This window comes from Apis mellifera, linkage group LG1 (assembly GCF_003254395.2).
Source record: "Apis mellifera strain DH4 linkage group LG1, Amel_HAv3.1, whole genome shotgun sequence".
Taxonomy (NCBI): Eukaryota; Metazoa; Arthropoda; class Insecta; order Hymenoptera; family Apidae; genus Apis; species Apis mellifera.
This window is the reverse complement of record NC_037638.1, coordinates 1,377,055-1,390,597: the sequence shown is the minus strand read 5'-3', so window position 1 is coordinate 1,390,597 and position 13,543 is coordinate 1,377,055. Positions and strand designations below refer to the sequence as shown.

At 30.9% G+C, this 13,543-nt stretch overlaps 1 protein-coding gene across 2 annotated transcripts in view; it reads right to left on the bottom strand.

The window, feature by feature from the left end:
- Positions 1–5,330: 5,330 nt before the first annotated feature.
- LOC726912 (protein cortex) overlaps positions 5,331–13,543 on the bottom strand; it is a 212,469-nt gene continuing 204,256 nt past the window's right edge. For both annotated transcript variants that reach the window (XM_016917650.2, XM_026440446.1), the window contains exons 3-8: positions 12,572–12,860; positions 10,279–10,434; positions 10,057–10,216; positions 8,638–8,854; positions 6,850–7,168; positions 5,331–5,824 (exon numbers count right to left, since the gene is read on the bottom strand). In XM_016917650.2, the coding sequence (XP_016773139.1) occupies positions 5,673–5,824; positions 6,850–7,168; positions 8,638–8,854; positions 10,057–10,216; positions 10,279–10,434; positions 12,572–12,860 (1,293 nt within the window). In that variant the 3' untranslated portion in view covers positions 5,331–5,672. The remainder of the gene's footprint in view (positions 5,825–6,849; positions 7,169–8,637; positions 8,855–10,056; positions 10,217–10,278; positions 10,435–12,571; positions 12,861–13,543) is intronic.

Below are 13,543 nucleotides of genomic sequence, written 5' to 3'. Positions count from 1 at the left end.
TCGCAAAAGTGATCGGGGACAAGGATTTATTCGTAACCTTATTGCGAAACCCCGGATTGAAACTTGGGTAATTTGTATTTCAAATACCTTTTCCAAACAATATACATTGTATAAACAATTAATTTACATATTCGATTATATTCTTCTCTCTCTCTTTCTTTTTGAGGAATGAGAATCAAGGGGCGTTCTCGAGAACTGGGAGAAGAAAAGAAGGAAAATGAGAGGAACGAGGGTGAAATATGAATTCATAGGACAATTTGTTTGCGCACAGGCGAGAATCGTATGGAACGGATCGAGGTCACGGCCGATTTTACCGATCGAGCGGTTATTAAAATGTAACTAACAATCCCCTTAAAATTCATGGAGTGGAATTGGAGAATCTCGATCGAGCGCCGCGCGCTTATTACGTCACGGTTGGCCAGCAGAGAGGATGTCGATTGTCAGCTGATCCGTCGCCGGTATCAAGATTACTCGATTCGAAATGAAAAAATAAAGTGAAGAGAAAGAGTGAGAGAGAGAGAGAGAGAGAGAGAGAGAGAGAGAGAGAACGCGTTATTATTTCACGAACGGTGAAAAGAGAAGGAAGAAAGGATCTGGATATATGTAAATGGTCTAATAAATATCTAGTGTCTAGTATGTAAGCATGATTCTATCTAATAGTAATGATAATAATAATAATCGACGAGTGCATCGAACCGATTAACTAAGAAATTAGCGCTTGTTCAGGGAAGGATATTAAGTCGTTTCGAAGGTTCTTTTTGTTTGAATTCAATATTTGATGCTTTAATTTTTTTTTCCAAAAAAAATTAGTAATTGAGGATAAAGAAAAGAAATAAAAGATATTCCTCCAAAAATGTGCAAACTTTAAAAATTACTTTTACTTACTGTTTATTTTTTTTGTATAATTTCTTGGAAAACTTAGACAAGACTGATACGAAAAAGATATTTCCTCCCAAAATGTGCAACTTTAAAAATTATCTCTACTTACTACTTACTTTTTTTTTTAGTAAGGATTGTGTAATTTCTTGGAAAACTTGAAGAAGATCGATACGAATGGTTTTCGAGGATCTTTCAAAAAAGTAATTGAGACCCAAAAAAAAAAAAAGAAATGAAGAATAGTCCTCTAAAAATATTCAAACTCTAAAAATTATCTTTACTTACTGCTTACTTTTTTTGTGTAATTTCTTGGAAAACTTGAAGAAGATCGATACAAAAAATATATTCCCTCCCAAAATGCACAAACTTTAAAAATTACCTTTACCTACCGTTCTCTTTTTTTTTCTTGGTAAGGATTTTTAATAACTTCTTGAATATTCTAAATATCCTTAAAAATATCCTTTACTCGTAATACACTACACAGATTGTGCAATTTCTTGAATATTCTAAATATCCTTAAAAAGTATCCTTTACTCGTATTACAATACACAGATTGTGCAATTTTTTGAATATTCTAAATATCCTTAAAAATATTCTTTACTCGTTATACACTATACAGATTGTGCAATTTCTTGAATATTCTAAATATCCTAAAAAAATATCCTTTACTCATACTATCCTTACTCATACAATACACAGGTTGTGCAATTTCTTGAATATTCTAAATATCCTTAAAAATATCCTTTATTCATACTACACTGCACAGATTGTGCAATTTCTTGAATATTCTAAATATCCTTAAAAATATCCTTTATTCATACTACACTGCACAGATTGTGCAATTTCTTGAATATTCTAAATATCCTTAAAAAATATCCTTTACTCGTAGTACAATACACAGATTGTTCAATTTCTTGAATATTCTAAATATCCTTAAAAAATATCCTTTACTCATACTACAATACACAGGTTGTGCAATTTCTTGAATATTCTAAATATCCTTAAAAAGTATCCTTTACTCGTACTACACTACACAGATTGTACAATTTCTTGAATATTCTAAATATCCTTAAAAAATATCCTTCATTCGTAGTACACTACATAGATTATTCAATTTCTTGAATATTCTAAATATCCTTAAAAATATCCTTTACTCGTAGCACACTACACAGATTGTGTAATTTCTTGAATATTCTAAATATCCTTAAAAATATCCTTTACTCGTAGCACACTACACAGATTGTGCAATTTCTTGAATATTCTAAATATCCTTAAAAATATCCTTCACACGTAATACACTACACAGATTGTACAATTTCTTGAATATTCTAAATATCCTTAAAAAATATCCTTCACTCGTAGTACACTACATAGATTATTCAATTTCTTGAATATTCTAAATATCCTTAAAAATATCCTTTATTCATTATACACTACACAGATTGTGCAATTTCTTGAATATTCTAAATATCCTTAAAAAGTATCCTTTACTCATACTACAATAAAATAATCTCCACGCTTCCACAACCCTGTTCTTTCTCAAGAACTGTTGTCAATGAATCGCAACGTCTCGAAAGGAAACGCGAAGGAAAAGGAAAAGAAACATCGATTAAATCGTTGGAACTCGGCACAAGTCTCTCGGGACAGGCGCACGAATCCGGATGATCGAGTTGATCATCCTCGACTCTGTGAGCTATCGTTTAATCAGGGGATAATTGGCAAAGGGAGGGGAGGAGGCGAAATTACGCGGGCGATAATTCAACGGGGGGCCTCCGATTTCCGTCATCCGATTAACTTATCGTTCGAATGAGAGGCGCGCGCGTCACGAAAGGAAGCGCAAAGGCGAACCTGCTCGATTTTTCTCCATCGAGAATTTCTCATTGCTCGCCGCTTCTTGTTTAGCCCCCTCGCTTAATACCACGTCTCTGCTCATCTAGTTGCTTTATCTCGGACGAGAAATGGTAGACGAGGGGAGGATGGTAATTTCAGGCCATTAACGAAACACGCGCGCTCGAGGGACACGTTCAGGTCGAAAATCTCCCATAAGATTTCCATAACGAGTGGACGAAAGCGAAAAAAAGGGGAAAAGGAAAGGCTTCGTGCAGACGAGTCGATCATCGCTTTTCACGAGGAGAGATCGATTTTCGTAAGAGATGGAAAAATCGTTTATGAGTTAATTCATTTTGTAAATAGATTCATAAGAAAAGGAAAGGCAAGTTGATAATTGCAAGTTTTTTTTACCATTTTTTTTTTACCATTCTTGGTTTTAGTGAAAGATGAAGAGAATATCGAAGCGTCGATGCTTTTCAAAATGCTTTGGAAATAATAAATCTGATAAAAGAATTCTAAAAACAAATACGTATTTGGTTGCAAATAAAAACGATAATTGTAAAGATATAATACACAAAATGGCTCATGTATCCTCTTCTCGTGTAATTAATAACAGAGAGATAATTCTTGATTTCATCGATAAAGATTTCCTCTTTCTTCTCGAGCGAGTTCAGAAAATAAAAATCTTAAAAAATGAATACTTTACGATAATTATCAATGTACACAAAATGGCCCACGTATCCTTTTCTTGTACAATTAATAACCGAGATGTAATTCTTGTTTTCATCGATAAAGATTTCCTCTTTCTTCTGGAGCGAGTTCAGAAAATAAAAATCTAAAAAATCGAATACGTATTCGGTTACAAATATTTTTCAAACGATAATTATTAATGTACATAAAATGGTCCACGTATCCTTTTCTCGTACAATTAATAATCGAGAGATAATTCTTGTTTTCATTGATAAAGAATGGAGTGAGTTTAGGAAATGTAAAAAAAAGAATATGTATTCGGTTACAAATACTTTTCAAATGATAATTACACGATATACGCAAAATGGCCCACGTATCCTTTTCTCCTGCAATTAATAATTGAGAGATAATTCTTGTTTTCATCAATAAAGATTTCCTCTTTCTTTTGGAGTGAATTTAAAAAATAAAAATCTAAAAAAACGAATACTTTTCAAACGATAATCATCAATATAAAATGGCCCACGTATCCTTTTCTCGTGCAATCAATAACCGAGAGATTATTAATTAATTCTTGATTTCATCGATTTGAAAGATTTTTGGAATGAGTTTAGGAAATCTAAAAAAACGAATACGTATTCAATTACAAATACTTTTCAAAAAACAATCATCAATGTACACAAAATGGTCCACGTATCCTTTTCTCGTGCAATTAATAACCGAGAGATAATTCTTGTTTTCATCGATTTGAAAGATTTCTGGAATGAGTTTAGGAAATCTAAAAAAACGGATACGTATTCAATTACAAATACTTTTCAAACGATAATTACGCGATGTACACAAAATGGTCCACGTATCCCTCGTGCAATTAATAATCGAGAGATAATTCTTGTCATTGATGAAGATTTCCTCTTTCTTCTGGAACGAGTTAAAATCTTAAAATAAAATTTTCAAACGATAATTATCAATGTACAAAATGGCCCACGTATTCTTTTCTCGTGCAATTAATAATCGAGAGATAATTCTTGTTTTCATTGATAAAGGTTTCCTCTTTCTTCTCGAGCGAATTCAAAAAATAAAAATCTTAAAAAACGAATACGTATTCGATTACAAATATTTTTCAAACGATAATAATCAATGTACACAAAATGGCCCACGTATCCTTTTCTCCTGCAATAATAATCGAGAGATAATTCTTGTTTTCATTGATAAAGATTTCCTCTTTTTTCTGGAACGAGTTAAAATCTTAAAATAAGATTTTTAAACGATAATCATCAATGTACACAAAATGGCCCACGTATCCTTTTCTCGTCCAATTAAATATACAATATTTATTATAATATTTCTCGTGCATAATCGAGAGATAATGCTTGTTTTCATTGATAAAGGTTTCTGGAATGAGTTTAGAAAACGTAATGAAACGAATACGTATTCCATTACAAATACTTTTCAAACGATAATCACGCGTTGCAAGCAAAACGGCCGACTCTAAGGTTACCCTCTTCTCGCGTAATTAACAATCCCCGGGGATAATTCAGTGGGATAATTGAGGCGGGGAACGGCCGAAGGTGGCGAAACGTGGAAATCTATTTGATAATAATACGAACGGTCGTTAACAGTTGTCGAGCCACGAGGCCGTGTAACCCTTATCTTACGGACGATCGATAAAACCTGCTGTGAAATGGACGCCGGGAAAATTTAAATTGCGCGCGCTTCGACCGTAATCATCGTTAATTCGTTGCCGCGCTATAATCGAAACGACTTTAGACGCTGTTCTTGTTATTCCTGTCCACCCTCCTCTTTCGCGTCTTCCCTTTCGATTGCAAGTGAAAGAAGATGAGAAGAGGTGAAAATTGGCGTGGAGAAAAAAATTATAGAATTATAAATTATTGAATTATTCCATTTATTCGATATAACATCATTCGATTTGTATAAATTTTCCCATCTAATTTTCTGATTGAAATTTATTTTTCATATATTCACATTTATTATTTGTACCAGCAAATAATTAATCAAATACATCGAATACAATGTATCCGTATATATTCGATTAAATATATATTCTATCCGAAATGAAAAGATAAAAAATTCATAAGCCGAATAAGACTCTTCTCTTTAACTCTTTCTTTCGTGAATCAAATAAATAGATGAGTAAATGAAAAAAAAAAAATTAGATAGAGAAATAAATAAATAAGAATTATAAATAAATAAATAAAACAATAGAATAAAAAAATAAAAGTTAAATTTTTTTTCTATACACCCATACGTAACACGTTGTTTTACCGTATATTATATTTGTCGAATTCCTTGAAATTCGTGAGTTTCACTCGTGCATTCGCACGAATTTTCCGCGGCTTCTTCTTATTTTTCTGGCACTGGTACTGGTCGCCGAAGAAATTCCACATGCACAAGGACTCGTTGTACTGAACGGCTGAGAAAAATACATCACGATACACTTTAATTCACTTTCCATCATCGAGATTAACGAAAATTATTTAAAATATCGAAGATGAAAATATCCTCGAAATAATACTGAACGGCTGAGAAAAATACATCACAATACATTTAATTCACTTTCCATCATCGAGATTAACGAAAAGAAAAAATTTTAACTCCCTAAAGAAAATTCTTAAAATATCCTTGAGATAATATGGCTGAGATGAATGGCTGAGAAAAATACATCACAATACATTTAATTCACTTTCCATCATCGAGATTAACGAAAAGAAAAAATTTTAACTAAAGAAAATTCTTAAAATATCCTCGAAGATGAAAATATCCTCGAGATGATATTGAACGGCTGAGAAAAATACATCACAATACATTTAATTCACTTTCCATCATCGAGATTAACGAAAATTATTTAAAATATCGAAGATGAAAATATCCTCAAGATGATACTGAACGGCTAAGAAAAATACATCACACAACTTTAATTCATTTTCCATCATCGAGATTAACGAAAAGAAAAAATTTTAACTCCCTAAAGAAAATTCTTAAAATATCCTCGAGATGATACTGAACGGCTGAGAAAAATACATCACAATACATTTAATTCACTTTCCATCATCGAGATTAACGAAAATTATTTAAAATATCGAAGATGAAAATATCCTCGAGATGATACTGAACGGCTGAGAAAAATACATCACAATACATTTAATTCACTTTCCATCATCGAGATTAACGAAAATTATTTAAAATATCGAAGATGAAAATATCCTCGAGATAATACTGAACGGCTGAGAAAAATACATCACAATACATTTAATTCACTTTCCATCATCGAGATTAATGAAAAGAAAAAATTTTAACTACAGAAAATTTTTAAAATATCCTCGAAGAATGATTATTTAATTCGAATAACTTCGTAAAATAAAACAGCCATCAAAAAATTCGAACAATCTATTTCTATGCGAATTTCGCGCGATTTATTTCAAGTATTCTTAAACTCACCCAATTGCGTGTGATCAGGGTTCCACATGATGCTGTTCACTTGCAAATCCTTATCCACCATTATCATGTCCACAACCCGATCAAGGCTGCCCAGGACGGGCATTAACGTGCATTCGGCCTGTTGCACGAAGTATGACCAATTAACGACCAGCTCGGCGCTCCTCTTGTTCCACGCGAGGTTCTTCACCGCGCCGTGAAAGTACACGTTTCGATAACCCTCCGGGACCAATGTGTTCACGTTCCAAAGCGAGAGCGACGCGTTCCCGTAACCACCGCCGATGCACAGGTGCCCGCTCTCGTAAGGGTGCCAGGCTAACGCCTGGAATGATCGTGTCCTCGAAACGTAAACGTGGTAGCAGAGGGAGAAATTGTTAGAAGTATTTGGATAAGTTTGAAGAAAAGAAAATATTTGGGAATTTTTGTGAATTGGTCCTCAGATATGTGAATATATTATTGTATAATATGTGATTAAGTCAAATTTGTTGAAATTCAATGTGTATGGCATTTTTATTCTTTTTTTTTTTTTTTGGATTCTTTGATCTTGGAATATTTAGATAATTTTTAATTAAAAGAAAATATTGGACAATTTTTTAATTATTTATGAATTATTCGTGAATTGGTCCTCAGAAATGTGAATATATTATTGTATAATATGAGATTAAGTCAAATTTGTTGAAATTCAATGTGTATGACATTTCTATTCTTTTTTTTTTTTGGTTCTTTGATCTTGGAATATTTAGATAACTTTTAACTAAAAGAAAATATTGGACAATTTTTTAATTCGTGAATTGGTCCTCAGAAATGTGAATATATTATTGTATAATATGAGATTAAGTCAAATTTTTGAAATTCAATGTGTATGAGTATCATTTTTATTCTTTTTTTTTTGGATTTTTTAATGATCTTGGAATATTTAGATAACTTTAAAAATATTTAGATAACTTTTAACTAAAAGAAAATATTGGACAATTTTGTAAGTCGTGAATTGGTTCTCAGAAATGTGAATATATTTTTATTGTATAATATGAGAATGAAAATAATATGAATTATTGTACAATATGAGATTAAGTCAAATTGTTGAAATTCAATGTGTATGACATTCTCTCTTGGATTTTTTCATGATTTTGAAATATTTAGATAACTTTAAAAGAAAATACTGGACAATTTTTTGATTTGAATTGGTTTTGAAATATGAATATATTGTATAATATGAGATTAAGGTAAATTATTGAAATTCAATATATATGACATTCTTATTCTTTTTTCTGGGTTTTTTGATGATTTTGGAATATTTAGATAAAAGAAAATATTGGGCAATTTTTTGATTCTTGTGAATTGATTCTCAGAATATGAATATATATATTAACTGAAATTGTTGAAATTGTACAATGCATACTGCATTCTTATTTTTTTTTTTTTTTTGATGATTTTAAAATATTTAGATAACTTTAAAGAAAAAGAATACTGGAATATTTTTCAATTCTTGTGAATTGATTCTTAGAATATTTATATTAAATCAAATTGAAATTCAATGTATATCTTATTCTTTTTTGGATTCTTTGATGATCTTGGAATATTTAGATAACTTTAAAAGAAAATATTGGGCAATTTTTGTGAATATATATATTAAGTCTTAAACATATGATATACATATATATATATATATATATATATATATTTTCTTATTACGTTTACGTATAATATTTTTGATACAAACTTTGGTTCCAAATATTTTCTTTATACTGTGAAGAATATATATATATATATTTAGGAAGAAATTTGACTTACCAGAACGGGTTCGCAGTAATCGATATCCACGTACGGGATCAGATAAGGCCATAGAAATATACGGATATTCCTGTCCAAGGAATGATGAGAGGCGGAGGCGATGTATCGATAATTGGAGGAAAATTCGAGTAACAAAATCTCCGAGACGTGGGCGTGATTGTATTGAACGACTTTGCCGTTTTCCACCGAATGAACCGTGATCACTCCCACGCATCCGCTGCAAATGACACAACGAAACGAATCTCTTCAAGAGTTCCTCTTGCTTCAGATCGAATTCAAATAAAATGTATATAACTATGCGCGTGTATAGAGTGATATATAAATCGAATAGGATTTCGTTTTACCATAGCGTTCCATTTAATTTCCTCGTCGAATTTAATCGTCCCGAATCCATGCTTTTCCTCGAGGCGTACACGCGCTACTAACGCAAGTATAATTGTTTATCGCGTTCGACATCGATCAAATCGCAGGAAACTCGATCGATTAATTATATATGTTTATATATATGTAATGAGACATGTTCGTTTATGTTGAATGACAATGTCTATATAAATACGTATTCTATAATAAACATTGGAGTAGAGGAAAAATTCTTAGATATCTAATGATTCGATACAATTTTTTGATTCATGAATGTGAATATATTATAGTATAATATGGGATTAAGTCAAATTGTTGTAATTGAACAACGGCATTCTTATTATTTTTTTGGATTTTTTGATGATCTTGGAATATTTATAGATAACTTTAAAAAAAAATATTGGATAATTTTTCGATTCTTGTCAAATTGTATTAATTGAAATTCAATATGTATGATATTCTTATTCTTTTTTTTTTGGATTTTTTCATGATCTTGAAATATTTATAGATAACTTTAAAAGAAAATATTGGATAATTTTTCGATTCTTGTCAAATTGTATTAATTGAAATTCAATATGTATGATATTCTTATTCTTTTTTTTTTTGGATTTTTTCATGATCTTGAAATATTTATAGATAACTTTAAAAGAAAATATTGAGCAATTTTTCGATTCTTGAATTGATTCTCAAAATATGAATATATAAATTAAAATTAATGAAATTGAACAACAGCATTGTTATTCTTTTTTCAATTTTTCGATGATCTTGGAATATTTAGATAACTTTAAAAGGAAATATTGGATAATTTTACAATTCTTGTGAATTGATTCTCAAAATATAATTGTTGAAATTGAACAACAGAATTGTTATTCTTTTTTCAATTTTTCGATGATCTTGGAATATTTAGATAACTTTAAAAGAAAATATCGGACAATTTTTCGATTCTTATGAATTGACTCTCAGAATAATACGAACATATATAAATTAAATCAAATTATTAAAACTGAACAACGCACATTCTCCTTCTTTCTCGTATCTAATTTTTCCTATTCTACTCACGTGATGACGTATCGATCATCCTGGGGCCAGCAGATGCAACGGGAGTAGCACAGTGGCAAGTAGTTCTTCCCGCAGCACGGGCTCGTCCAAATCACCTTCTGCGAGTTGACGCAGTACAAGTTCACCCGAGACGACTTGGTGCAAATGGCTAGCTTCGTACCTTCGTAACAACGTTCCTAATAAAAAACCATCCCTCTCTCTCTCATTCTCTCTCTCTCTTACCCGCGTGGTTCCACTTGAGCGCGGAAATATTCGATATTTCCACGTTCTCCAGCTCCGTGTTGTCGCTTGCATTCTGCCCGTTGTACAGCATCACGATATCGTGGACCGCCGCTGCGATGATATTCCTCGATCCCCAATCGACCAGACGTCCCTGCGCTTCAATCCCGACCAATTAGGCGCCCTCGTTAATTATTTCCCTCGAATAAACAAAAGGAAAGAGGAAAAAGAAAAATCATATCTTCTCTTTTCAAAAAAGTAATAAAACCTCGCATCGAGAATTATATTGTATTATATACACTTCGTGTATTTCGAATGTTAAAGAAGGAGAAAGAAAGAATTATATTACACACTTCGAATATTAAAGAAGGAGAAAGAAAGAATTATATTATACATTATTCGTACGTATTTCGAATGTTAAAGAAGGAGAAAGAAAGAATTATATTACTTTGTATATTTCGAATATTAAAGAAGGAGAAAGAAAGAATTATATTATACACTTCATACGTATTTCGAATGTTAGAGAAAGAAAGAAAGAATTATATCATACACTTCGTACGTATATCGAATGTTAAAGAAGGAGAAAGAAAGAATTATATTATACATTATACATATATATTTCGAATATTAAAGGAGAAGAAAGAAAGAATTATATCATACATTATTCGTACGTATATCGAATGTTAAAGAAGGAGAAAGAAAGAATTATATTATACACTTCGTACGTATTTCGAATGTTAGAGAAAGAAAGAAAGAATTATATCATACACTTCGTACGTATATCGAATATTAAAGAAGGAGAAAGAAAGAATTATATTATACATTATTGGTATCTATTTCGAATATTAAAGAAGGAGAAAGAAAGAATTATATCATACATTATTTATACATATACCAAATATTAAAAAAGGAGAAAGAAAGAATTATATTATATATTATTCGTACGTATATCGAATGTTAGAGAAAGAAAGAAAGAATTATACACTTTGTATATTTCGAATATTAAAGAAGAAGAAAGAAAGAATTATATTATACATTATTCGTACGTATTTCGAATGTTAAAGAAGAAGAGAGAAAGAATTATATTACACACTTCGAATATTAAAGAAGGAGAAAGAAAGAATTATATTATACATTATTCGTACGTATTTCGAATATTAAAGAAGGAGAAAGAAAGAATTATATTATACACTTCGTATATTTCGAATATTAAAGAAGGAGAAAGAAAGAATTATTAGAATTATTATACATTATTCGTACGTATATCGAATGTTAGAGAAAGAAAGAAAGAATTATATTACACACTTCGAATATTAAAGAAGGAGAAAGAAAAAATTATATTATACATTATTCGTACGTATATCGAATGTTAAAGAAGAAGAGAGGAAGAATTATATTACATATTTCGTATATTTTGAATATTAAAGAAGGAAAAAGAAAGAATTATATTACACACTTCGTATATTTTGAATATTAAAGAAGGAGAAAGAAAGAATATTACAAATTATATTACACACTTCGTATGTATTTCGAATGTTAAAGAAGAAGAGAGAAAGAATTATATTACACACTTCGAATATTTCGAATATTAAAGAAGGAGAAAGAAAGAATTACATTATTCGTACGTATATCGAATGTTAGAGAAAGAAAGAAAGAATTATATCATACATTATTCGTACGTATATTGAATGTTAGAGAAAAAAAGAAAGAATTATATCATACATTATTCGTACGTATATCGAATGTTAGAGAAAGAAAGAAAGAATTACACACTTTATATATTTCGAATATTAAAAAAGAAGAAAGAAAAAATTATATTATACATTATTCGTATGTATTTCGAATGTTAGAGAAAGAAAGAAAGAATTATATCGTACATTTCGTACGTATAATGTTAAAGAAAAAGAAAGAAAGAATTATATTACATACTTCATATATTTCGAATATTAAAGAAGGAGAAAGAAAGAATTATATTATATATTATTCGTACATATATCGAATGTTAAAGAAAGAAAGAAAGAATTATATCATATACGCTTCGTACGTATATCGAATATTAAAGAAAGAAAGAAATATTCGACCGATAAGATAAGAGATACACATATATAAAAAAACTCGAATCGATGACGATTCCGATGCAAATATATCGATGGGATTAAAATACGAATAAAATACACTTTTTCCCCCTTTTCTCATCATCGAAATATTAGAAGAGCAACGGAAGGAGAAGGAGGGTAAGGTTGGCAAACGGAGCGAGACCGAGTTTCTTATTTAAAATACATTATGAAATTCTTACTCGGCAACGTAGGACGTGGCGAAGTTTGGAATCCGGGCATATCTAATATGGAGTCTATAATGCCTATTAAAGGCCTCTTTCGCGGCCTCGATTTCCACATTCCATCTTCAAACTGATCCTCGTCCCACAGCTCCCTAGGCCGGCCTGCTAAGTTTCCAGGCAACTTGTTCTCCGTGGATAAGTGGTTCCCGCGCAGCACTTGTTTCTGTCTCACCCCCGGTATTACGTTTTCTTTCACCATTAATTGGTGCATAAATTTCCTCTGCCATTTAGTATGCAGGGAGTCCACCTGTGCCGTTTGTCAGGGTTTAAAGCGCGCTTTAAAGAAGAACGACAATGAGAATATTTTCCCCTCCCCCTTTTTTTTCTCTCTCTCTTTCATCGTTGCACAACAACAGTTCAACAGAGAATATCTGAGAATATTTACGAATTTTTTTTTTTTTTTTAATCCAAGCTTGAAATTTTTCTCATTTTCCTTCGAAAGTTAAATATCTATAAAAGGTAGAAACCAGGTTTTAAATTATTCTATTTTTAAATGAGATATAGATTATAGTATTTTGTGATCATCTCTTGTTGAGATAATATATATATATTAACAACGTGATGTCTTTGTAAATAGACAAATTAAGAATTTATCGATTGGCGAGAATAATTGATCGATTGAAACAGTGAGAGTGATATATCGCGACGATTCATTTCGAAAATCGCGTTATATAAAAATTTCTGTGATATCTTTCTTTCGATTTGACGTTGAAAGTGAATCGAACGTACGAAAAAGAAAAAATAGAAAGATTGGCGAGAATAATCGATCGATTGAGTATTGAAACACGAGCGATATATCGCGACGATTCATTTCGAAGATCGCGTTACATAAAAATTTCTATGATATCTTTCTTTCGATTTGAAAGTGAATCGAACGTACGAAAAAAAAAAAAATAGAAATAGAAAAATAGTTTTGCAAAATCGATCGAA